This window comes from Bos taurus, chromosome 19, assembly GCF_002263795.3.
Source record: "Bos taurus isolate L1 Dominette 01449 registration number 42190680 breed Hereford chromosome 19, ARS-UCD2.0, whole genome shotgun sequence".
Classification (NCBI taxonomy): domain Eukaryota; kingdom Metazoa; phylum Chordata; class Mammalia; order Artiodactyla; family Bovidae; genus Bos; species Bos taurus.
This window is the reverse complement of record NC_037346.1, coordinates 56,699,165-56,725,297: the sequence shown is the minus strand read 5'-3', so window position 1 is coordinate 56,725,297 and position 26,133 is coordinate 56,699,165. Positions and strand designations below refer to the sequence as shown.

The window sequence follows — 26,133 nt, the reverse complement described above, 5'->3', positions numbered from 1 at the left end:
GCTTTTCTATCATACAAGAGTTCAGAATGTCTCTTCTCTATTTCTGATCCTTAGGAACAATCTTGAAAGTGAAAGTGTTAGTCATTTCAGTCGTATCCAACTCTTTGTGACCCCAAAGACTGTAGCCTGCCAGGCTCCTCTGTCCATGGGATTCTCCAGGCAAGAATACTGGAGTGGTTAGCCATTGCCTTCTCCAGGGGATCTTCCTGACCCAGGGATCAAACCCAGATCTCCCGCATTGCGGGTAGATTCTTTACAGTCTGAGCCATCAGAGAAGCCCCAGGAACAGTCTTACCCCGTCCCTAACTCTGAACCCGTCCTTAGAGGTTCTTCAGTAAAACCAGTGAGCCGGTCACCTTTCATTGGTGCTGGCACTGCACGCACTCAGGAAGTTTGTTATCCCAGTGGATTATTCAGGGAAGGGCTTATGCTGGGCAGGGGAATCTGAGGGACTGGAGCGGCCCTTTTCCCTACTGATGTAAGGTCACAGGGCCCTCATGAGTGACAACCTTAGTGTTCAGATAAATAAGTTACTAGGAGGTTTTAGGGGGATGCTGAGCTCCCCAGGTGGCGCTAGTGGTAAAGAGCCCGCCTGCCAGTGCCGGAGACATAAGAGACGCAGGTTTGATCCCTGGGTCGGGAAGATCCCCTGGAGAAGGGCATGGCAACACACTGCCTGGAGTGTTCTTGCCTGGAGAACCCCATGGACAGAGGAGCATTGTGGACTACAGTCCACGGGGACGCAGAGAGTCAGACACGACTGAAGCGATTTAGCACACTGCACAGACCACACTAGAACCTGAAGGAGAGAATCCATGTCTAGAGAATAACATGGACAAAATCAGTGGCTGACAATTCTTAGTCCATATGTGAGCACCAGCCCTTGACAAAGCATTAGTCCATTCATCGGAGATTATATACAGACAGAGCATAAATCCATGTTGGCCCAAAGTCACCAATTGTCCTCGTGGGAAGCACCGCCTACTGTTCTGATTTGGGGCATTCACATGTCCTTTCTTTTATGAAACTATGGTCATAACAGATGGTTTAGTAGAAACTGTCTTAACTTATTCTTTTTTTTTTTTTTTTGGCCATGCCCTAAGGCATGTGAATATTAGTTCCCCTCCCAGGGACTGAATCCTGCAGTGGAAGTGCAAAGTCTTAACCACTGTACCACTAGGGAAGTTCCAAACCAATCCCTTTCTTAACCAACTTGTTACAGCAACCAACACCTTTCAATCTCTTGGTGAAAATACTGTCTTTGTGCCTGTGGCAACGGGTAGATTCTCTTGAAGGCTCTCTTGCTTCTGCTCGTCACGCATCACCCATTGAGATACGTGTTTAACAAGAGTCAGCTGCATCCAGCCCAAACCTGTTTAGGCCGGTCATACCTGTGAATTATAATTATGCAATTTGATGAATTCATCCATGAACAAACAAATTAAGAGTATAAACAGAAACAATATTGACCAATGGCAGGGAGTGTAAACAAAAAAAGTTATTTCTACAAAATTGAGGGGACTTCCCTGGCAATCCAGTGGTTAAGACCCCAAGCTTCCACTGCAGTGGCGTGGTTGGTTCAATAACCCTGCAGGCTGTGCGGTGCGACCAAAAAAGTTTTTTTAATTTTATAAATAAATAAACAAATCGAGTGTTTTAGAAAGACTCAATTAAAGCATATCACTTTTTAACAGCAAATTAGAAATGAGGGAGAAGACTGTAAAATATTCATAATGAAAGCATAAAAATGAAAAAGGATTTTGCAATCAGATTGCTTCATCAGTATCCACAATGTCTTGCTCCATGTCCGGGAAACTGAAACTCGAAACGCCAGGACCAGACAACGTGTGTAGTTTGTGCAGAAAAGGCGATGAATCCCTTTTTCTTTTTCAGGAGATTCATCAGCAAAGAAAAGGCTTAGATCTACATCCTGATACTGTTAATAGCCAATGATGACACATTTAGATATTTTGAGCCAAAGAAAGCATTTAGAGAAAGAATATATCTTTTGTGTGATTCCTTGATAGAACCAACTTTTCTAGTAAACAGACCGTTAACAATTCCAGTTACACTGGGTAAGAATACACCTACTTGGTAAGATAAAAGCCTGACTGCTATATCAGTGCCTCCTGGTCTAAAAAGTTCTTATATGTGAGGGACCACCCTGGTGGCCCAGTGTTTAATTCTTCCCCTTCCAAGGCAGGGGGTGGGGGTTCCATCCCTGGTCAGGAAGCTAAGATCCCACAGGGCCCATGGCCAAAAACCATAGAAAACAGAAGAAAAGAGAAGACACAGCAAAGAACAAAACATAGAAGAGAGAAGCAATATCGTAACAAAGTCAGTAAAGACTTTAAAAATATAGTATGCTTCTTAACAAGTCTTGCCCTTCTTTAAAAAATAAAATTAAATAAAAAATCACTGATGCATGAAATCAACTGATTTTAGCTGCCTGGTCCTTCCAAGATCCAGTGGCTATGAACTCTGTTTTCAAAGTATCCAACAAAGGTAGTCTTCAGCATCACTTCAGTCTAACATATATATTTTTTTTTAACTTTTTTTTTTCTTTTCCCTCAGCTTTATTGAGGCATAACTGACATGTAGCATTAAGTTTAAGGTGTACAATGTGATGATTTGATTCAGATTATCTGTTTATTCAGTGATTGACAGGATAGGTTTAGTTAACAACTCCATTGCCTCACATATTCATCTGTTTTTTTAAAGTGAGAATACTTAAGACCAAACTGAACTGATATAAGATCTTAAATGAGCAGCTTTCAAGTGTACAATACAATATTAACTATGCTGTACATTGAATCCCCAGAACTTATTCCTCTTATAACTGGCAGCTTATACCCTTTGACCAACATCTTCCCATTTCCCCCACTGCCCAGCCCCAGGCAGCCACCAGTCTACAACTGCATTATCTGTTTAGATCATGCACTATTTGTCTTTCTCTGTTTTACTTATTTCACTTAGCATAATGCTCTCAAGGTCCATTCATGTTCTTGTAAATGACAGGATTTCCTTCTTTCTTATGGGTGAATTTATATATATATATATTTTTTTTTTTTCATATCTTCTTTATCCATTCATCCAGTGGTGGACACTTAAGTTGTTTCCATGTCTTGGCCATTGTGAACAATGCCATGAATTTCAGAGTGTAGACATCTCTTCAGTGTCCTATTTTCATTTCCTTTGGATATCTACCCAGAAGTTAAATTGCTGAATCATATGTCAGCTCCATTTTTAATATATTGAGCCTCCATACTGTTTTCCATTGTGGCCATACCAATTTACTTCCCCACCCACAGTGCACAAGGATTCCCTTTTCTTCATATCCCCACCAACACTTGTAATTTGTTGTCTTTTTGATAACAGCCATTCCTTTTTTTTTAATTATGAAAGTATGATAACACATTTACAGGAGACTTGGGAAATAGAGAACAAGGTTACATATAGTTCCACTATCTATATATACAATTATTTTTTAAGTAGGTAAGATTTTTAGTTAGAGTTTCAATATCAACCATTCAAAAATTAATAGAATGAATATACAGGGAGGTAGAAGGATATAGTAGACCTGAACAACACAGTGAACCAATTTAACATAATTAAGGTTTATACAATGTGTTTAAAATGTATAAAATGCATTTATACATGCATTTCACACAGTGCGTGCATGCATGCTAAGTCGCTTCAGTCGTGTCTGACTCTGTGCGACCCTATGGACAGCAGCCCACCAGGCTCCTCTGTCTATGGGATTCTCCAGGCAAGAATACTGGAGTGGGTTGCCATTTCCTTCTCCAGTGCATGCAAGCATGCTAAGTCGCTTCAGTCGTGTCTGACTCTGTGAGACCCTATGGACAGCAGCCCACCAGGCTCCTCTGTCCATGGAATTCTCTAGGCAAGAATACTGGAGTGGGTTGCCATTTCCTTCTCCATTTCACACAATACTGCTGCTGCTGCTGCTGCTGCTGCTAAGTCGTTTCAGTCGTGTCCGACTCTGTGCGACCCCATAGACGGCAGCCCACGAGGCTCCCCCGTCCCTGGGATTCTCCAGGCAAGAACACTGGAGTGGGTTGCCATTTCCTTCTCCAGTTTTTTTTAACTTTTTGAACATGCTATACAGCATGTGAGGTCTTAATTCCCCAACCAGAGATCAAACCTGCATTGGAAGCACAGAGTCAGACCGCTGGGCAAGTCCCAATCCAATGTATATATATTAATGGTATATGACTCTCAGTTGACCCTCAGAAGGGCTCGGTCCATTCAGAACAGACCTGTGGTTGCCAAGGAGGATGGAGGGCAGGAGAGGGATGGACTGGGGTCTGGGGTTAATGCAAACTCCCACAGGATGGGCACACAATGAGGTCGTGCTGAACGGTGCAGGGAGCTGCATTCACTATCCTGCAATAAACCATAGAGAAAAGGATATTTTAAAAGAATATATGTGTATAACTGAATCGCTTTGTTGTACAATGGAAATTAACATAACATTGTAAATCAGCTATACTTCACTTTAAAAAAAAAGTGGGGGGAGGGGCTCTGTCTTCTGAAAGCCAGAAATACACACGTATTCTCAAAAGGAGACTATCCAAACCCTCCAATGTTTTATAAAGTGGAATCTTTAAATATTAATGATTCAAAAACCAAAGGAGGGAAACTCCGGCTCCGTTGTCAGGCTATAAATAACTGGGCACTCAACCGGAATTGAGTGGTTAAACATCTTGGAGTTTGTCCTAACAGACTGTGTTTTCCTGGGAAATGGTAACTGCCACCCTCACTCAGGCCAAATGAACCTTATCTGAATTTTCTCTCCCTTGCAACCAAGGTGCTAGTCCAGAACCCAAAGTCTACCGTAGCAAAGTCTCTATGGAGAAGCCGAATATGGCTGAGACAACACCAAGATGGTAATCTCTAAACATTAAGAAACAGTTTCCTTCGGCCCTCTTGCATATGTTTGCCTCCCTTCCCCCACCCTGACCATTTGCCCAGCGCTCTCAGGCTTGAACAAATTAGGCTGGATTCAAGAGAGATTCCTGCAGTCATGACCCAACACCGGAAGAACTTAAGTGCCTCCTGTGAGGACCACCACTCAGAAGTCCTCTACCTGGCTAGCTATAGAATGGACTGGACAAAGTTTACAAATACCAGGGCCTAGTCAACTCCATCTCTAAGGACATGAAAAGGTCGCTTTTCAGAATGCCATCCATCCAGATGACTGGAATCTGGGATAAAAAAAACTTTATATCCAGCGAAACATCTGGTAGGTGCCTATTTTAAAGGCTGACTGAGGTAAATAAAAGTTAGATGGACAGGAGAAAGGCCAGCATGGACAGAGCAGGGCAAGTCAGGGGAAAGTAGCCAGAAAGAAGGTCCTGGGGCAAACAGGGAGCCGTGGCTGCTGGGAGGAGGATGGACTCAGGGGCAGAGAACAAGAGGGACTCCCGGCCAGGGACTGGACTAATTTGGCAACCATGGAGATGACAAGCTAAAGCAGGAGTCAGAATTCCAGAGAGAGTGGGGTCGGGACCCTAGGAAAAAGTCAGTAAGTCCAGCATCTATAATATACATTTTTTAATTTGGCTGTGCTGGGTCTTAGTTACGGCATGCAGATCTTTGCTGTTTAACTGTGGCGTCTGAACTCCTAGCTGTGGCATGTGGGATTTCATTCACTGAATGGGGACCAAACCCAGACCCCCCCGCACTGGGAGCTCAGAATCTTAGCTACCAGACCACCAGGGAAGTCCCAGTCCAGCATCTATAGATACTCACTGACTATCCCTGTGTGAGTAACTGTGTATGCGTGCGCACACACACACACACACACACAACACACACACACACTGTCCTCCTATACAGAGTCCAGGTGGTGGCCCAGACTCTGGACTCTGGAGCCAAATGCCCAAGTTCAAATTTCAGTTCATCCACTTGCTAGGGGTAAAACTTGGTAAGTCACTGACCGTCTCTGTGCCCAGATTCCTCATCTGTAAGGTGGAGACAGTAATGAAGGCATCTTCTTAGGGTTGTAACAAGGAGTAAATCAGTTACTGCAGGTAAAGCATTTCGGGACGAGTGCCTGTCACAATAGTATATTTTTCCTATTGCTCCTGTAACAAATGACCACAAACACAGTGGCTTCGTGAAAATAATAATTTATTCTCCTGTAATTGTGGAGGCCAGAAGTAGGAAATCAGTCTCACTGGGCTAAAGTCAAGGTGTCGGACGGGCTGACTCTTCTGGGCACCCCAGGGAAGGCTCCGTTCCTGCCTTTTCCAGCTCCTGGAGGCTGTGGCATTCCCTGGGTCCTGCCCATACCGTCCTGACCTCTGCGCCTACCACCATCACCGTCTTCTTCTCTGTGACCCTCTCACTTCCCTCTTATAAGGACCCTTGGGCTTATATTTAGGACCCAGCTGGATAACCCAGAATAATCTCCCCATCCCCAGATCCTTGACTCCATTACATCTACACAGTCCCCTTTGCCCCAGAAGGTAATGTTCCCAGGTTCTGGGGATTTGGATGCAAATAACTTCAAGGACCATTATTCAGTCCACCATTCATGATAAAGTGAAAGTGTGAGTCACTCAGTCGTGTCCACCTCTTTGTGACCCTGTGGACTGTAGCCTGTCCACGGGACTCTTCAGGCAAGAGTACTGAAGTGGGTTGCCATTCCTTTCTCCAAGGGATCTTCCCAATCCAGGAATCAAACCAGAGTCTCCCACATTGCGGGCAGATTCTTTACCATCTGAGCTACCAGGGAAGCCCACCACCCGTGATAAGCAATAAATAGAACTGAATTACTGTTATTACCATTATCATCCTGCTTACTCCCTCAGCAGCTCCAGATTGTATCCTCAACCCTGTCTCAAGCTGTGTGGGAGAGAACGGGATGTGGAAAGACCCCTGTCTAACTCTCAGAAGCTCCCTGAGACCAGACCCCATGCCATCAGACCAGAGCTGGCCATGATGCCAGCTTCATCAGTCAGAGACCTCAGTCACTGGCTGGTCCCCTGAGGGGACAGAGGGGGCAGAAAGCAGACAAATGGAGCAGGAAGGTACTCAGAGGTCTCGAGGGGGCTCAGAGAGGGGCCTCTGGGGCTGAGGCTAAGGCTTTCTGATGGTGCTGTACACTGTGGACTTCTCAAGGATCCTGCTGGGAGGGGGGTTGTTGAGATGCTCCATGTTGCTGTAGGTTGGCTGTTCATCCGAGGTGTCCAAAGACAGAGCTGCGTAGGTGATGCTGTCCCTGGAAACCTCAGCCTGCAGTGAAGATGTCTTCGGGGTTAGAGGGGTGTAGGGGATGTTGTCCCTGAAAACGTCAGCCTGCAGTGAAGATGTCCTCGGGGTTAGAGGTGCTGGCCAGAGGCTGCCCACATGTGGAGGAGGCCTTGGAGGACCCCAGGGAGACAGACCCTCCAGGACTTCTGGAGGCTTCTCCCAGGCCCTCCAGCCCCTCCTCCCTCCATTCAGCCAGGCACCCTGAGCTCCAGTTGTAGCAGAAGGTGCTCTCCCTCAATTCTGTGCCAGGGCAGCACATTTTGCACAGAATACCAGGTCACTCGGCCGCACCCAGCATATGGACCGTGTCTGACCGGACTCTGAGTCTCCAGTGCTGAGGTCTGGTACGGAGGTGATGCCAAAGGCCAAAAGCCCGCAAGGGCTCTGCCAGCCAGTCTTTCGACGGCTGCATCTTTGCTCAGCACCCACCTTCCCACGTGGGCGAGAGAAAACCCAGCCTCAAAGGAGGAGGCAAAAGTGGGTCTGGTCCGAGCCCCACAGCAGCCCCAGCGAGCACATACCGTGTTGGCATAGTCCCCGTCCCCTGAGTAGGCCTGCGGGGAGGAGGGGGCCCTCCCAGAGGCCTTCTTCCGGGAGGAGTCAGAGGGCTTTTCAATCTGCTGCAGGTTCAGGTCTGCGTAGCAGATGTCGCTCCCCAGGGGCTGAAGCACCTAGGAGACGAGACTCAGGTTCCTCTTCCATGGAGGGACACATGGCTCCCAGCTTCCTCTGCAACCTCCACTTCCTCTCAGCCTCCCACGCCTGCCCCCTCCCAAGCCCCCTCCCTTCTTGCTGATTCCAGCATCTTCCCGGGCCCCTTCCCAGCCCTTGCAGCTGGGTCGTGAGCATACGGGCACTTAGACACAGGGATTGTCTGAGGCACTTGGGCCTCGGTGCTCCTGGGAGATGGAAAACAAGAAGGGCAAGGTGTCCAGTGTTTCTGCTCTGACCTCGGGGACTCTCTTACCTGCACTGGGGATGTCCCAGAAGCTAAAAGACAAAAACAGCAGAGTTAGAAAGCCCATTCAGAGACTCACCCGTGCCCCCAGGTCTGGGGAAGAAATGAAGTGAATTAGGCTTCAGGCTCAGAGAAGAGAGTGAGTGAGTGAGTGAGTGAGTGCGTGTGTGTGTGTGTGTGTGTGCGCACGCGCGCGTGCACGCTCAGTCTCTCAGTTGCATCCAACTCCTTGCAATCTCGTGAACTGTCGCCCCACCAGGGCCCTCAGTCCATGGAACTCCCCAGGCAAAGATACTGGAACGGGTTTGCCATTTCCTACTCCAGAGGATCTTCCTGACTCAGGGATCAAACCCGCATCTCCTGAATTGCAGGCAGATTCTTTACTGCTGAGCCACCTGAGAAGAGACCTGGTTCTAATTCTCATCGTTCAGATGACAAATAAGGAGACCTCGGTCCATCTGTTCCCCACATCACAGAACTGTGTGATCAGTCAGCTATCAACTCCTCTGGGATTAGGCTCAGCCTAAAACTTCTGGAATTCTGCCCGTAACTCCACCATTTCTTGACCTGCCTGTCATCTTTCAGGGGTCAACTCAAGTCACACATACTTTCCACAGCTACACAGGCTGTCAAATCCCTCCCTTGCCGGCTGCCAGGGTATTTGATTTATGTCTGTCTCATCACCCTTCTGTGGTTAAAGAACCCACCTGCCAGTGCAGAAGACCCAGGTTCGATCCCTGGGTCGGGAAGACCCCTTGGAGAAGGAAATGCCAACCCACTCCAGTACTCTTGCCTGGAAAATCCCATGCACTGAGGAGGCTGGTGGGCTACAGTCCCTGGGGTCACACAAGAGTCGGACACGACTGAGCGACTAAACAACGAAACAACAACACCCTTGTCCCATTGAGTTCTGGTTAGTCTTCAGGTGGGATGTGGGCTGCTAGGTGGCCGAGCCTGTTCTGTGCTTTCCCGGTGCTGGCTGGACCAGGCACACAAGGGCTCCGGCAGCACAGCTTGCTCATGAGACAGGATTGTTCTAAGCTGGTCTCCAAGTGAAGCACTTGAGCTGAGTCAACACTCTATGGACCAGCGTTCAGCTGGTTCTTATTTCTTTATCTCCCTGCCATCTCCTGCACCTAGTTTTGGAGACTACAAAGAAATAATATAACCCCCACCCCCACCCCGGTTTTTAGGTGGGACAGAATGTATTTAGGTCACAGACAATACATTTGGGAGAAAATATGATGAGCCAAGAGTCAGGGCCCCGTGAGAGCTCGGGTCCCGCTGGATTCTGAGAAGGAGAAGGCGCAATCATTGTAAGAATGTGGAAGTGGAGCCAGACAGGAAAAGGGTTGGTTGAGCCCAAACCTCATGACTGACAAGTGCAGACTCGTGAGCAGGGGCCCTTCCCTAAAGGGTAAATTTACATAGAACAGGAGGGTAGCTTGAGAAAAGGCTGGAGAAGAGGAAGAGCAAAAATAGGCCTGGGGTCGTCCCTGGTAGCTCAGTGATAAAGAATCCGCCTGCCAATGCAAAGCCACATGAGTCTGATCCCTGGTCCCGGAAGATCCCACATGCCTTGGGGCAACTAAGCCCATGCGTGACAACTCTTGAGCCTACACTCTGGAGCCCAGGAGCCACAACTACTGAAGTCCTCATGCCCTGGAGCCCGTTCTCTGCAACAGGAGAAGCCACTGCAATAAGAAGCCTGCAGCTAGAGAGTAGCCTCTGCTAGCTGCAACTAGAGAAAAGCCTGAGCAGCAACAAAGACCCAGCATGGCCAAAAATAAATAAAAATGGGAGTGGCCACCAACCTTTCTGAGGAAACCCAGAGGACTGTATGTGTGTGTCCGAGCACGCGTGTGCATTCACGTGTGGGCGGTGTTTGCGCGTGCACGCGTGGCCATGGGTTCGTGCACCTGTGTGTCCATTCGCTCATGTGTGCACACCTTCCTGTGGGTGTCTCCCCTGCCCCCACGTCAACTCAGTCCCTCACGTCAAAACTCTAAAGGGTGTGGGTACCCTAGAAGGGCTGCCTGCCTAAGGCCATCATCACCTCTGCCATCGAGAGCCAAATCAGGAAAGGGACAGGGAGGCAGAGCCAAGAGGCAAGAAGAACAAGGAGGGACGTTCAAGACAGACTGACGCTGAAAGCTCCTGGGCTCACCTCCAAGCTCCAGCCCCTCAAACCGCCAGCTGCTGAGGCCTTCGGGACAGCGACCCTTCTGGAGTCTGCAGGCCATCCGTGGGTCCGAAAGCTCCGGGATGACCACACGGGCCATCAACCCCACGCGCTGCTACTCAGCCCAGCCCAGCCCAGCCCAGCATCAGCCCGGTCCCCTCACCTTTCTTCGGTCGCTTCGCCATTCTCCAAGCCACAAGTGAGGCCACCATGAAGAGAAGCAGCAACACGGCAAAGATGAGAGGAAGGAGGACGCTGAGCTTCAGGCCGTCGCTGATGGAAACGACAGAGGAGGCCCCCGTGGCTGACCTCCCCCCTTGACCTTATCCCACCCACCCAGGGGCAGAGATGGCCACACACCTTTAGACCTTCTGACTGCAGGGCTGTGGTTTCCAGCCTAGGAAACCCCTACTCCTGGGGGCCCTCAAAGATTTTTTTTTTCCCTTTTCTTGGCCACACCGCAGGGCTTATGGGATTTTAGTCCCCTGACCAGGGATTGAACCTGCTCCCTCCACAGTGAAATCATGGAATCCTAACCACTGAACCATCAGGGAGTTCTCCAAAGATGTTTTTTTAATATTTCATTTATTCGTGCTGAGTCTTAGCTGCAGCAGGCAAACTCTTAATTGCAGCACATGGGATCTAGCTGGGATCAAACCCAAGCCCTCCGCATTGGGAGCACAATGTTCTAGCCACTGGACCACCAGGGAAGTCCTGGTTTTAAAAAAAAAAAAGAAAAGATGGAGAGGCGTGTTCCACACAGGGCTGTGGGTCTGCAGGCCGAACAGAAATTGCGTGGCAAAGGCTCTGGGAAGGCTTTCCTATTTCTCTGCTCGCCCCCTGTGCAGGCTGAACAGCATCCTTCACCCAGTAGTTCACTCAGAACCTGAGATCCGTTTGGAAGCAAGATCTTTGCAGAGGTCGTCAAGTTAAGACGAGGTCACGCTGGATCAGGATGGGCCCAAGGCAAGTGACTGGTGTCCTTATAAAGGATAAATGTGTGGTCCAGTGGCTAAGACTCCTCACTCCCAATGCAGGGGGGCCAGGTTCAATTCCTGGTCAGGGAACTAGATCCCACAGCTGGCAACTAAGAGTTTACATACCGCAACTAAGACTCAGTGCAGTCAAATAAATAAATTTAAAAGGGGGGGGGGCGGAAATTGGGGCACACAGACACACAGGGAGAAGGCCATGTGATATCAGAGGCCAAGGTTGGCGTGATGCTGCCACAAGCCAAGGAATGCTCAGCTTACCGGCAGCCCCCAAAAGTGAGGAGACTGGCCTGGGACAGACTCTACTTTAGAGTCCCAAGAAGGAGCCAACCTGCCCACACCTTGGTTTCATTTCTGGCCTCCTGAGCTGTGAGAGCAAGTGAGAGGGGGCGCTAGCATCCTTGAGCCCAAGAGTGCAGAGACAAGCTCTGGCTGGGACCTGGGACTACGAAGGGTGCCCCCTTCCGCGGAGTTTGGGCCCCATGGTCCATGAGGAATGGCAGCCTCGGAGCTGGCTTACCTGTCGTTGGAGTGGTGGCCGGTCGCAGCTGAGAAGCGAATATTATCTTTTGTGTTGACGGTGGAGGCGGTGGGAGGGGTGGTCGGCACTGTAGTTGGTGCTTGGCACAGAGACCAGGTTACACACCACTCTGCCTGCTCACCCGCCCGCCACCCTACACGTGGCTCTGAGTCTGGGGGATGGGGGTTTGGGGAGCATGGGCCTCCCTAACCTGAGTGTCTGGAGCAGGGCCAAGGGAGGGGCCGACAGCTCAGACTGCTCATATCTCCCTGGCCTCCAGGAGACTCAGAGCCTCAGAGGCAGTGGGGCTGGCACAGGTCCAGGGAGGTTAGACGGGGCCAGGGTCGCCTCAGGCCAAGGGCAGCTGGAGGGCAGCAGAATTCAAATGCTCCAGCTGCTCGTGACGGGGCCGCGGCCAGTGCCTCCCCCATCTACTTATCCACGAGGACAGGAGTAGAATGGGGGCTCCCAGGCAGCTGACACAGCCAAGATCTGTGACTTCAAAGGTCAGGACAAGCCCTGAGCAAAATCCCGAGGTTCAGGAAGAGCCTGCACTTGGAGGACGTTATTAAGCTCCCACTATGGGGACAGTTCTTAGGAATGTTGTCAGGATTGAATGAGATGATGTACATGTTGTACTTTACAAGTATAATGAGCCTCACAGGTTCCAGGTGTGAGCGTGGGGGGGCGGGGCAGGGCAGTGACTGTTGACTGTGTACCCAGCCCCCCTGCCACACAGGTGCCCCGTGAGCTGGTGCCGTCTATCTGAGGATCAGCAGAAGCAGAGCCCAATAGATAAATTATGTCAAACCAAGATTGCTGAGCTAACATGCCCAGGAGTGTTTGCCTTCTAGAAGGATTGAGGAAGAGAGTGTTCTTCAACTCAGATGTATAAATGGCTCATGATGGGGTTTCATGCACCAGAAATGCAGCCTTCTGACTGTGAAGCCCTTTCCAGACCCCAGAATTAAGCACAGCATCCCCACTGGGCTAGGACTTCCCCCTGAGATGGGATATGGAACATGCGGTGGGCATGGCAGCTCTGAAGTCCCAACCCCGAATTCCAGAAAGAGCATGAACACCCCCAGGGCAGCAGGGGTCCCAGGAAAGCACTGGCAGGAATCGGGGTCTCCAGGTCCCACAGAGGAGGGTCCCTTGGCCCACAGACTGACATGGGGACCACCACCTTCATCTCCTTGGGAGGAGACTCGGGCACTGACTGTGCACAGGGAAACAGGGTATTGGGAAAGCCTGATCCCGGCCCGGAGGCGGCCCTGGAGCCAGGAGAGCGTCGAGGGGAAGCCCGGCCCCTCCCAGCCCAGGTGGTCAGTGGGGGCTCCGTGAGCCCTCAGGACTCCCCCACCCCTGGGACATTCCCTCTGAGGGACAGTTGGGTCCCTGGACAGAGCAGGCCCTGAAGAGACACGTCCACACACACACATACTCTTACCTGGGTCAATGGTCACTTCTACTTTGTTCCCCAGGTCAGTTCCAGTTCTCTCAATCCCACACCAGTAAGTGTCTGAATCGTCCAGCCTGAGCTCCTCCATGGTCACGGTGAAAGAGCGGTCTTTCTGGTTGTCCCTGATGGACACGCGGCCCGCCTTCACCTCCTTCTCTGATCCAGTGGTTTTAACAACGAAGCGACAGTTGTTCCAGGCAGCCCCCCGGCACCACCACTTCACGTAGTGCTCATACCCAGGGTCATATTGACACTGCACAGTCAGTGAGCCCTGCTCCACACCTCTCACTGCTCTGGGACCCGAGATGGCAGATGAGCCTGGAAACACAAATCCATGTACCTGTCACCTCCCACCCTGGGGCAGGGCCACAGCCTCCTGTACTGTGAATAATTTAACCAGACCCAAGGGCCTCCTGAGCGGAGTAACAGTCAAGGAAAACAGATCAAGACAGACTTTTTGTCCTTCAAAATTCTAGCCAAAGTCACCAAGAAAATCCCATGAAAGCAGAACTACAGATCTCAATGAAACAAAAACATTGACACAGAGCAAGAGTACTTTCCTATAATTAACCCCTCTTCCCCTGTCTGGTGGGCTGCCATCTATGGGGTCGCACAGAGTCGGACACGACTGAAGCAACTTAGCAGCAGCAGCCCCTGTCTGTAGCCAGTAAGTCTTTCCATTTCCAGCAACGTCCGTTTGCAGCCATCCCTGTGTTATTCTGGTCTGATGGGGAGGAAAGAACAAAGGACCTATTTGCACAGAAGATGACTCTGTACTGTCGACCTCAGGAGCCCCAGGGGAAACATCCCCATCACCCAGCTCTGGAGAAACTGTTCCTAATGGTTCTAATTATGTCTACTGGTTCTGTAGTAAACCAGCCTGGTAGGAAAGTGAAAAAGCGAAAGTTAAGTCGTTCAGTCCTGTCCAACTCTTTGCGACCCCATGGACTGTAGCCTACGGGATCCTCCATCCATGGGATTTTCCAGGCAAGAATACCCTTGTGGGTTGCCATTTCCTTCTCCAGGGGATCTTCCCAACCCACCTTTGAAATTGACCAAAAGAGTAATGCCGATCAGTTTCCCAGTGCTCTGGAATTTTTATTACCCAGATCCCATTTCTTCCCACTGAATTGCTTTGGCTGCTTTGTCAAAAAGCAAATATGTGAGTTCTTTATGGATGTTCCATTCTGTTCCATTGATCTATCCTTATGAAGTTCCAATACTCTGGCTCCTTGATGTGAAGAGCTACCTCATTAGAAAACACTCTGATGCGGGGAAAGTTTGAAGGCAAACAGAGAAGGTATCAGCATAGGTTAGATAGCATCACCAACTCAATGGACATGAATTTGAGTGAATTCCAGGAGATGGTGGAGGACCAAGGAGCCTGGTGTGCTGCAGTCCATGGGGTCACAAAGAGTTGGACACGATTTAGCCACTGAACAAAACAACAGCAATGCGAATCCATACTGTCGTGAACACTACAGCCCTGAGGGAAGGCAAGTATTATAGAGAAAAGCAGAAGCATTTTCTGATATATATGATTTTCTTGCTCTTTCTTCCGTTTCCTCCTCTTTGAAAGATTGGAGATACAGGGAAATATTTCTTTACTGTAAGGAAACAACACGTCAAGCGCCATGAAGCACGGCAGCCGTCACTAGCACTCCGTGTCCGAAGCTGGGAAGTGGTGAGGAGCTCGCAGTCTGGAGAGCAGACGCCCCTGGGTGGGGTTGGGGGCAACTTGTCCCATTGTCCTCATGCAAGAAGCAGGCGATGGGATTTCAGATCTTTATACTTTTGAGGAGTAGCTCAAATCTGGGTGAAATCTCTCTTTGAAACACCAGCTTAAATAGAAACAATAGCAATCTAGCCTGGGCCTCCCAGACCCATCTGCTGGCAGACCAGTTGTGTTCTGCTTAGGGATATTTTAGAGCACTAAATGCATGTATTAGAAAAGTAAAGAGGACTTGAATATATCAAACATTTATTTAAAAAGTTAAAACAAAACACAGAAGGAGGAGTAGAAAGAAAGAAAAAACTAGAAGAAAGGAAATAATGAAGGTAATAAAAATTAACGAAGTAGAGAGGCTTCCCTGGTGGCTCAGTGGTAAAGAATCTGCCTGCCAAAGCAGGGGACCCAGGTTCGATCCCTGACCACATGCCACATGGTCAACACACATTTGATTTTCTAAAAACTCTTAGCAAATTAAGAGTAGAACTTCCTATATCTGATAAAGATTATCGAGTAAAAGCCTCAGCAAATACCACAATGATTGTGAGATATTGGTGTATACTTTATAATCGTCAACCTGGACACTGATTCTGTACCCACTTTTCTGTATGTGTTTTCCATCTGTACATGTTATTTTCTGAAATTCTGACCAACGAAGTGAGACACAGAAAAGTATAAAATATATCATTTTGAGGGAAAATAATAACATTTAGGGAAAATATTTAAATCTTCAATTTAAAAGGATTTTCATTTTTAATGGAATTCAGTAGAGTGGCTAAAAACACAATAAATGTATTAAAAATCAGTGGCTTTCCTGTAAACTACTAACAAGTAATTGGAAAACAAAATGGAAAAGTGCTCATTTACAATAGCAATAAAAGTGTACTAAACACCAAGGAATAGCTTGAACAGAAACAATTAGGACTTATAGAAAAAAATCATATACAAACACTTTGAAATTTTCTTGACTGACATAAAGGTTTACGCATAAAAGAGCTATATTATAATTCTGAATGAAAATGCTACATATTGCAAAAATTTTCTTCCTTCCCAAATACATTTAAAGATTTAACTCAAAAACCCCCAGAACATTTTTAGAACATGTACATTTTTTTCTGATAATCTCTGTCTATGCATAGGTGTAGTATATATGTGTGTGTGTGTATATATGTCTATGCATGCATGTGTAATAAATATTATATGTAATGTATGCTAGAGGTTATCTGAATAAATGAAGACACAGGAATTTTTAACATCTGAAAGTTGAGCAATGAGTAAGGACTTGCCTGCCAAATATTAAAATGGTACCAGGCCTAATAAAGAAGCCAGCTTGGAAATCTAACAAGACTAGATGAGCACCTCAATCGAACACAGTTAAGAGACTAAAAACAGACCTAGTCTATTTAAGAATTTTATATGCCATAGAAAACTATGGCGAAAGTGAAGAAAAAATTAAGAATCTCTTGATGAGGGTGAAAAAGGAGAGTGAAAAAGCTGGCTTAAAACTCAACATTCAAAAAACTAAGATCATGATATCCGGTCCCATCATTTCATGGCAAGTAGATGGGGAAACAGTGAAATCAGTGGCAGATCTTATTTTCTTGGGCTCCAAAATACTGCAGACAGTGACTGCAGCCACAAAGTTAAAAGATGCTTGCTCCTTGAAAGAAAAGCTTTGACAGTGTATTAAAAAGCAGAGACATCACTTTGCTGACAAAGGTCCAGATAGTCAAAGCTATGGCTTTTCCAAAAGTCATGTACAGATGTGAGAGTTGGACCTTTAAGAAGGCTGAGTGCCAAAGAATTGATGCTTTTGAATTTTGGTGCTGGATAAGACTCTTGAGAGTCCCTTGGATAGCAAGAAGATCAAACCAGTCAATCCTAAAGGAAATCAGTCCTGAATATTCATTGGAAGGACTGACGCTGAGGCTTCGATACTTGGACCACCTGATGCAAAGAGCAGACTCATTGTAAAAGACCCTGATGCTGGGAAAGATTGAAGGCAGGAGGAGAGGGGAATGGCAGAGGATGAGATGGTTGGATAGCATCATCGACACAATGGACATGAGTCTGAGCAAACTCCAGGAGAGAGTGAAGGACAGGGAAGCCTGGGCATGCTGCAGTCCATGGGGTCGCAAAGAGTCAGACACGACTGAGCAACTAAACAGAAATAATATAGAAAACTAAAACAGGGAAAACTAAAACAGTAAACAGGAAAGGGAAGGGTGAGGGCATAACCCTCTCCTGCAGCCTCTCGGTGCACTCCATTAGGTAAATACAGAGAGATTAAGGAGGTCAGCCTGTTGATGAAAGCGAAAGAGGAGAGTGAAAAAGTTGGCTTAAAGCTCAACATTCAGAAAACGAAGATCATGGCATCTGTTCCCATCACTTAATGGAAAATAAATGGGGAAATAGTGGAAACAGTGTCAGACTTTATTTTTGGGGGGCTCCAAAATCACTGCAGAGGGTGACTGCAGCCATGAAATTAAAAGACGCTTATTCCTTGGAAGGAAAGTTATGACCAACCTAGATAGCATATTCAAAAGCAGAGATATTACTTTGCCAACCAAAGTCCATCTAGTCAAGGCTATGGTTTTTCCAGTGGTCATGTATGGATGTGAGAGTTGGACTGTGAAGAAAGCTGAGCGCTGAAGGATTGATGCTTTTGAACTGTGGTGTTGGAGAAGAGTCTTGAGAGTCCCTTGGACTGCAAGGAGATCCAACCAGTCCATTCTAAAGGAAATCAGTCCTGGGTGTTCTTTGGAAGGAATGATGCTAAAGCTGAAACTCCAATACTTTGGCCACCTCATGCGAAGAGTTGACTCATTGGAAAAGACTCTGATGTTGGGAGGGATTGGGGGCAGGAGGAGAAGGGGACGACAGAGGATGAGATGGCTGGATGGCATCACCGACTCGAGGGACGTGAGTTGGAGTGAACTCCGGGAGTTGGTGATGGACAGGGAGGCCTGGCGTGCTGCGATTCATGTGGTTGCTAAGAGTCAGACACGACTGAGTGACTGAACTGAACTGAACTGAACTGAAGGAGGTCAGCATAAAACAGGAAAGCATTTTTAAAACTGGAAGAAAATAGAAATGAATATTTATAAAATTTCTAGATGACAGGGAGCAGTTTTGAAAATTAAAATTAACGAATGACAGGAAACAAAGAGTCAGTAGGGAATCTGACTACATGCAAAGACAGCACTTGGACAAACCAATTAAAAAAGACTGAAAAGACAAAGAACAGACTGAGAGACGTATTTAGAACAACTAACCTAGAAAAGGATTAATAGTGTTTCTCTCTTTTTTAAGATTTTTTTATGTGGACCATTTTTAAAGTCTTTATTGCATTTGTTACAATATTGCTTCTGTTTTATGTTTTGACTTTTTGACCAAGGGGCATGCTCCCCAGCCAGGGATCGAACCTGCACTTGCTGCCTTGGAAGTCAGAGTCTTAACCACTGGGCCCCCAGGGAAGATACTATTCCCAATAGTGTCTCTCTTGATTAAGAATGTACAGAAGAAAAACATTTAAGACTCCATTTGGAAAACTGATGAGACGTAAGAGGCAAGTCACAAAGAAGAAATTTAGTGGCTAATAAAATTCAAGTGTTCAATTTAAACAACATAACAAACAAGAAATGTGGAAGACAACACCGCTTGTCATATATCAATGCAACCAAGTCTTGATGACTCACGTTTTGCTGACCAAGGCCAAGTGGTCCAGGCACTAGGAAAAGATGCTGGAAGGAAGGTAACTGGTTCAAACACACAGAAAGCCATAAGGCAGTTTCATGTGTCAAACACAGGCATGCCCTTTGGTCCAGTAATGATACTTCTAGGATTTAGTCCTCAGGAAACAATCAGAGAGGCACACAAAAAGGATGTGCACAAAGATTCATTACATAGTTAGCAAAAATAAAGGAAACAAAACCCACTTCCATCAATTGGGGAAATACGTACATAATGAAATAATGCAAACACTGATAATGAGGCTTAGAAATATTTTTAATTATGTGGAAAATTCTCATATGAAGTGAAAATTAGGGTTTTTTAAAATCATATACAGTATAATATCAACTAACTTTTTAAAATGCATAAAAAAGATCAAAAATAAGCTAGAATGTTAACAACTGGTTGCCTTGAGCATGAAGACAGACATGAGGTTTTTTATTTTTCCTAATTCTTCATTTTTTTTCTGTACTTCACTTTTTTTTTTTCCTGTACTTTTCCAATTATCAATAATAAGAACTTATTACTTTCAAAATCATAGAAAAACAAATGTCTGGACAGGGCTGTTTAATAGTGTGGTGGGCCGAGTAACAGCCCCTAAAGATGTCCTAACCTCCAAAACCTGTGAACACAATCAGCCTTACATGGCAAAAAAGGTCTGTGCAGATATGATTGAATTAAGGAAAGTCCTTATCAGAGGGAGGCAGGAGAGTCAGGGTCAGAGAAGGAGAGATAACCATGGAGCCGGGGCTGCGGTGATGTAGGGCCACATCCCAAGGAGATCGGGCAGCTTCTGGAAGTTAGAAGAGTCAAGGGGTTGAATTCTCCCCCTAGAGCCACCAGGAGAAATGTTGTCCTGTTGACTCATTTTAGACTTCTGATCTCTAGACTGTAATATAAATTTGCGTTCTTCTAATCCCCTATGTTTGTGGTTGTTTGTCCCAGAGCCCTAGGACTCTAACATAGACGGCCACCTCATCTTTAGTTGCCACGACTCTAATGGCTTGTAGAGCATTTAGTTTTGGGCTTCCTTGGTAGCGCAGTGGTAAAGAACCCGCCTTCCAATGCAGGAGACGTGGGTTCAATTCCTGGGTCAGGAAGATCCTCTGGAGTAGGAAATGGCAACCTGCTCCAGTATCCTAGCCTGCAGAATTCCATGGACAGAGGAGCCTGGTGGGCTACAGTCCATGGGGTCCCAGAGAGTCAGACACAACTGAGAGACTGAGCATGCCCGCACTGACCCTTGAACCATCTGTCCACTCCCTTCTTAGACCCCTCTTCGGGGTGCCCACTCCCCATCAACCTTGGCAGAGCACTGGCTCTGCTTTGGGGAACCGTCCTGGCCCAGAGGCAGCCCGGAGCTCCAAGAAGCAGCACCTTCCCTGGGCATGGCTACTCACAGCCTGGATGATGGAGAATAATCCTAGATCAGGTGGAAAGTGAGCCACAGGAGGGAGGTGACTGACTCAGTGTCAGTAAGCAACAGGCGGGACTAGAGCCTGCCTCCAGCTCAACAGGGGACATCAGCTAGTCTCCGCTCTGGGTCAACACATCTGGGGTCTGGCCCACCTCTGCCACCACTTACGGTGAGGCCAAGTGGGACAAGGCAGCTAATTTTTCTCTGAAAAAAAAGTTTATTATTGCTGCTTAGTCGCTAAGCCGTGTCCAACATTTTTGCGACCCCATGGACTGTAGCCCAATAGGCTCCTTGGTCCGTGGGATTTCCCAGGCAAGAATATCGCAGTGGGTTGCCATTTCCTTCTCCAGGGGATCTTCCCGACTCAGGGATCCAACCTGCGTCTCCTGCATTGGCAGGCAGATTCTTTATCACTGAGCCACAAAAGAGAGTTATTAAAAGTCTTGCTTCTCACAGAAAATGAATTGCTATAAAGCCCCGTGGAAAGTTCTGGGTTGTTTTCTGCGTACTTTTGCAACAGTGAGCTCTCGAGAAGAAGGAAGCAGTGTTGGTTAAATGTGTTGCTTGTGATCGGAAGTCCTATGGTTAAGGCTGATCACAGGTTGGCCCCAAGGTCCACGCTGGCGACTAGGTTCTTATCAGCACACAGCTGTGCCGGTTCTGCTTCAGACAAACATTCCTGCTCTGTCCTAATCCCTCCCAAACCGTGGACATACACGCAGGCACTACTCTCACATCTGCTAGCCATCAAGTTCCCCTGTTCCAGATGTCAGGGGGAAGAACAAAACCCTCTATGTGCCTTCCCCACCTTGCTTGTCAATTTGTCCCCTAACTTCTCACCCCAGATCTACCTCCTCTGTTTCCACACTGAAACTCAAGGCTGAGCATCCACAAGCCATCTCCAGCCGCCCACGAGCCACACGTCTCTCTCCTCCTCTAAGACCTTTTCCCCTAACAGATAAAAGCAACCTCCCCACCAGTGGCTCAGTGGGTAAAGAATCAGCCTGTAACGCAGGAGACAGAGGACGTGGGTTCAATCCCTGGGTCAGGAAGATCCCTTGGAGGAAAAAATGGCAACCCGCTCCAGTATTCTTGCCTGGAGAATTCCCTGGACAGAGGAGCCTGGTGGGCTACAGTCCATGGGGTCGCAAAGAGCACACAGCAGAGAACCTCCCAATCAGCCCCAACAGGAGCATATGGGGCCTTAACAAAGGCCTTCTGTTCCTCAGACGTACAAAGGTCAAGCTCATTTCCATATGAGAGCCTTGCTGTCCCCTGTGCCTGAGAAACTTCCTCCATCTGAAGTACCTGCTCCTTCTTGTCCTCCAGGTCTCAGCGAAGGTGGCTCCCCTCAGAGGGCTCCTTCTAAGCCCACCCCATCGAAAGCACTCCCCCTGCCCCCTGAGTCGGGGCATGGCGCTTAGCTTTGCTCACAGCATGCATCGTTTTCATTTCTACGCCTGATGGACTGAATGATCAAAGCAGACCATGGGAGACAGTCACAGGTCACCAAGGGCTGTCCAGGTGTCGTGCCTTCTGGAGCCTCAGATCCAAAGGTGACCACAGAAAGTTTTCTCAGGAGACCATAACTGCTCCTAACTGTTCTCTCTGCTCTTTGATTATTTTCTTATTGAGATATAATTCACACATCACGCAATTCCCTGTCTTAAGTTGTACAGTTCAGCGGTTTTGTGAGATGCTCACGAAGCTGTACAAATATCACCACTAATTCCAGAACGTAGTCATCTAAGAGAGAGGGGTCTCTCTCAGAGACCCCGTATGAAGGAGTCCCTCCCCCGACTCGCTCCCCAGCCCCTGGGGACGACTAATCTGTCTCTATGAAGTTACATATTCTAAACATTTCGTATGCATGGAATACAACATATACCCTTTTGTGTTTGGATTCTTTACCAAGCTTAACGTTTTCCAGATTTATCCAGATTGTAGCACGTGTCAGTACCTCCTTCATTTTTATGACTAGTGTACCATGGTATGAGTACACCAAGTTTTAATTTATCCATCCATCAGTTGACAAGCACTTAGACTGTTTCCGCTATTTACCTCCCATGAACTACGTTGCCGTGAACATTTGCATACACATTTTTTACATGAACGTATGTCCTTCATTGTCTTGGATATATACCTAGGAGTGGAATTGCTGGCTCATGTGGTAACCACATGTTTAATATTTTCATGAATGTCAAATTGCTTTCCAAAGTGGCTGCACCATTTCAGAATCCCATGAGCAATGTCCTCTCCAGGTAATGTTAACAGCCTCAATTGTTTGATTCTATAAAGTAGAAGGACAAAGATTCGGGGGGTGGGGTGGGATGGGCATTATAGCAATCGCTGTTCCCTGTCCATTAGATGCATTCACTCATTCAACCAATACTCACTATTTGTCTCAACTGCACCTGCCGTGGTTGTAGGCACAAAAATCCTGGCCCTCCTGAAGTTTATATTCTATCAAAGTGAGGGAAGGGAGAGGATAAAGCATGGAGAAACATAATGCAAGGGAATTGCTTTTTCTTCTTCTTCTTCTTTTTGGCCACATCGCGTGGCATGTGGAACTTCCCCAACCAGGAGTCAAACACAAGCCCCCTGCAGTGGAAGTGCAAAATCTTAACCACTGGACCATCAGGGAAGTCCAGAGAATGGCTATTTTCATTAGGGTCATCAATGATGGCTTCAATGAGAAGCAAAGATGGGAAGGAAGTGAGGACCAGAGCCTTGGCTCTCTGAAGAAGAGCACTGTGCAGACTGAACATCAAGGGCCGAGGGCCTGTGGTGGGACCATGCCTGGCATGGTCAAAGAACATCGAAGAGGCTGGGATGGCTGGCGTGGGTTGAGCCAGAGGGAGCAGAGTGCAAGAGGAGACCGGGAAATGGTGTGGAGACCCAGATGGTATCACCTGGTAGCCTCTGTAAGGACTTTGGATTTGTACTCTAGGAGGGAGGTCATTGGACAGTTTTGACCAGAGAAGAGACAGGATCTGGCTTACATTTCAAAGGCTCACTATGAGATATGAGAGAAGTGATGGATGCCCCTGGGGTTCTGCCTGAGCACCTGAAAAGATGGAATTGCCAAACACAAAGATGGGAAAGAAAGGAATTTGACGGAGGAGATGTGGTCAGGCCACATTTGAAATGTCAACATCTGGGACTTCCCTGGCGATCCAGTGGTTGAGGTTCTGCGGGGACCCAGGTTCCTTCCCTGGTCCAGGAACTGAGACCCCACAGCTCAGGGCGTGGACAAAAAAAAAAAAAAAGAAGTGTCAACATCTGAGTGAAGAAGTCGAATGGAGAGCTGGATAGAAGATTCTTGAGCGCAGGGAGATGTCCAGGCTAGGGATACAAAAACAGGAGCCATCTCAGAGAGGAGGTGAGATCAACAAGAGGCTGATTCTAGAGACAGAAGGTGCTCAGACACTGAGCTCTGCGGTCCCCCAACCTGTCCAAGCCAAGAAGACCCCCTTGACTTTTAATCACAATGAGATCCATGGGACTTCCCTGGATGTCCAGTGGTTAAGACTCACGCTTCTAACAAGTCTTAACCATGGGATCAATCCTAGGTTGGGTGACTAAGATCCCTTGTCCTGCGTGGCATGGCCAAAAAAACAAAAAGGTCTCCATCAACTTCAAGCTGACTTCAACCCTCTGTCTCTGCTCACATCCTAGCCCCCTTTTCCTCCTCATCCTACCATGCTTAGCTTCTCTCGACCTTTCCATTCTATTTCCTTCTTCCCCAAAAGCCTAGAACCATCTCTTCCACTCCATCAGGCAAATCCCCTGCTTCCCTTCCTTCCAGGTCCCCTTCACCCTCACCCCTTCTCCAGAGGCTTCCCTTGCTCATAACACTTTCTGGAAGGTGAGAGCAGGGGTGCGTACTCCCCACTTCTCCTGAGCACCCAGGGCGCCTCTGCTTCTCCCCCACCAGTGGTGGCCACCAGTCTGTCCATTCTGAAGGATCAGCCCCCAGAGGTCAGGAGTTATGCCTGGTGCTGGCTTCATCGTGAAGACCACGCTCCACCTTCCGCGTTGGCCGTGTGGGCCCTGAAACACTGAGCGCAGGGTTGAGTGGATGAAACACACACGCTCACAACTGGAGGAACTGCTTAGAAACAGAGCTGGTGCCTCAGCAGGACGCCTTGCTGAGCCCACTCTCTCCTCTGCCAGGCACTTCCTCCCGCCCCCATCAACTTTCCCTGGGCGAACAGACCCGCAGCCCGCTCACCTGAAAGCCGGAGGAAGAGGCAGAAGAGCAGCGGCAGGTGCATCTTATCTTCGCACGGCTTCAGGTGCAGCGTGTCAGGGAGAACCAGCTGCAGCCTCTGCTTCCAGCCCTTCTGCTTTCGCTTACTCTCACTCTCGCACTTCCTCCTTTGGTCCTTTCCCACTGGCAAATGAGATGAAAAGCGGAAGGAGGCAGGATGGGTGAAATTTCAAGGCCATGCAAGAAGCGATCATGAATAAGCTTTTGAGAAATACCTCCCTGGCCGGAGCCTCGATGGGTTCTCTAAAAGGAGAACTCTGCTCCTTCTCAGCCTTTAAGGTTGCAGACCCGCTGGGTCTGAGCAGCTTTTACTCAGTCCTTCTCCCCTGGTGGGAGGATTGGGATAGGGGGAGCCTGGTACCACTGGAGAAGTTGTGGAGAGCTGAGACTGATGGACACAATGGCCTACACGTGGGATTTCAAGCATAGCTGAATCTCAGGAGCCCGGAAGCTCAGGAATTCTACTTAATCACAGTGGCACTTGGGCCAAAGTCACAGGAGAGATTCTAGATTCCAGGCTAGCCCAGAGATGGGAAGCAGAGGATGAGGAAGTATCAAAACCCACATGACTGGGACTTCCCTGGTGGTGCAGGCTCCAGTACAGGGGGCAAGGCTTCAATCTCTGGTTAGGAAACTAAGATCCCAGGCGGCTCATGGGGCAGCCGAAAAAAATTTTTAATAAATACATTAATTCATTAAAAAAAAAAAAACCAGAGTACCTACTAAAAGAAAAGGGCTCAAAGAGTAGGAATATGTGATCAGGGAACTCCTGGTCCAGTGGGCAAGAGGGGCCTCTGTCCTGAGAACATACCAGAAACTCTTATCACTGTGCCCAGCTTACAAGGTGAGCATCTGTGAATATCGATTCTAGCCTGAATTCTCCAGAAACGTGTCAGTTATACCTTCCTGAAGAAACCAGCTCACTGTTCATGGCTATTCCCCCCCAGCACCTCACCCCTCAACACATACTGCAATAGCTGCTTCTTACAGTGGACATAAAGGATGCACCCATCAGCGTCCCCCGTCTGACTCCCTTTCTGTGTTGTCAGAGTTGTCATCCTTCCCTCCCCTTCCGCTATCAGAGTCCCAGCAAGACCTGGGATGAAGCCCAGAAATTAGGAAAGGACCAGACCTTTCTCAGCTTTTGTTCCTGGAGGCATGTTTGCCGTGTGCCCCGCATACCTGGTGATGTCTCGGGGAGCGAGCGAGTCCCAAGGAGAGATCTGAGCCCCTCGTGTCCTTATCAGGAGTGACTAGGTGTCAGAAGGTTATTTGCACAGGAAAATGCAGCAGCTGATAAGCAAGGGTTTTCCAGGATGTGGCCAGAATTGGCTTCTCACATTACATCCTTCCAGGCGGTCAAGTCAGGTCAATGATACAGAGTGAGAACTCAGTCAGCCCTCCGTCCCTACCCTGCTGCTCGGCAGAACCATCCTCGGCCTGTGACCCTGAATAGCTATCATGAGAGACATCTGGCCTCAGCAAACAGAGACATCATTTGGCTTCCAGGGGAAATGACCAATGAGTTAAGTAAGATGGGGCACCCTGGAAAGCAAGGGGCACATGTTTTGAGGGGTGTGGGATGAT

At 47.9% G+C, this 26,133-nt stretch overlaps 2 protein-coding genes across 4 annotated transcripts in view; one reads left to right on the top strand and one right to left on the bottom strand.

Annotated features, from left to right (window-relative positions):
* The window catches only part of RAB37 (RAB37, member RAS oncogene family), a 67,781-nt gene that overhangs the window by 14,615 nt on the left and 27,033 nt on the right, over positions 1-26,133 (top strand). The window lies entirely within an intron of this gene.
* On the bottom strand, positions 6,140-24,624 carry CD300LF (CD300 molecule like family member f). Of its 3 annotated transcripts, none has more exons than XM_024981077.2 (7): positions 24,508-24,624; positions 13,384-13,713; positions 11,934-12,033; positions 10,585-10,694; positions 8,249-8,271; positions 7,803-7,952; positions 6,140-7,326 (listed from the first exon to the last, which is right to left on the bottom strand). In XM_024981077.2, exons 1-7 carry the CDS (start codon positions 24,548-24,550, stop codon positions 7,108-7,110), a joined length of 975 nt encoding a protein of 324 aa, XP_024836845.1. In that variant the 5' UTR covers positions 24,551-24,624; the 3' UTR covers positions 6,140-7,107. The 3 variants fall into 3 exon arrangements, with proteins under 3 accessions (XP_024836845.1, XP_024836846.1, XP_024836847.1); XM_024981078.2 differs by having other exon boundaries at positions 11,934-11,979; XM_024981079.2 differs by having other exon boundaries at positions 11,934-11,961.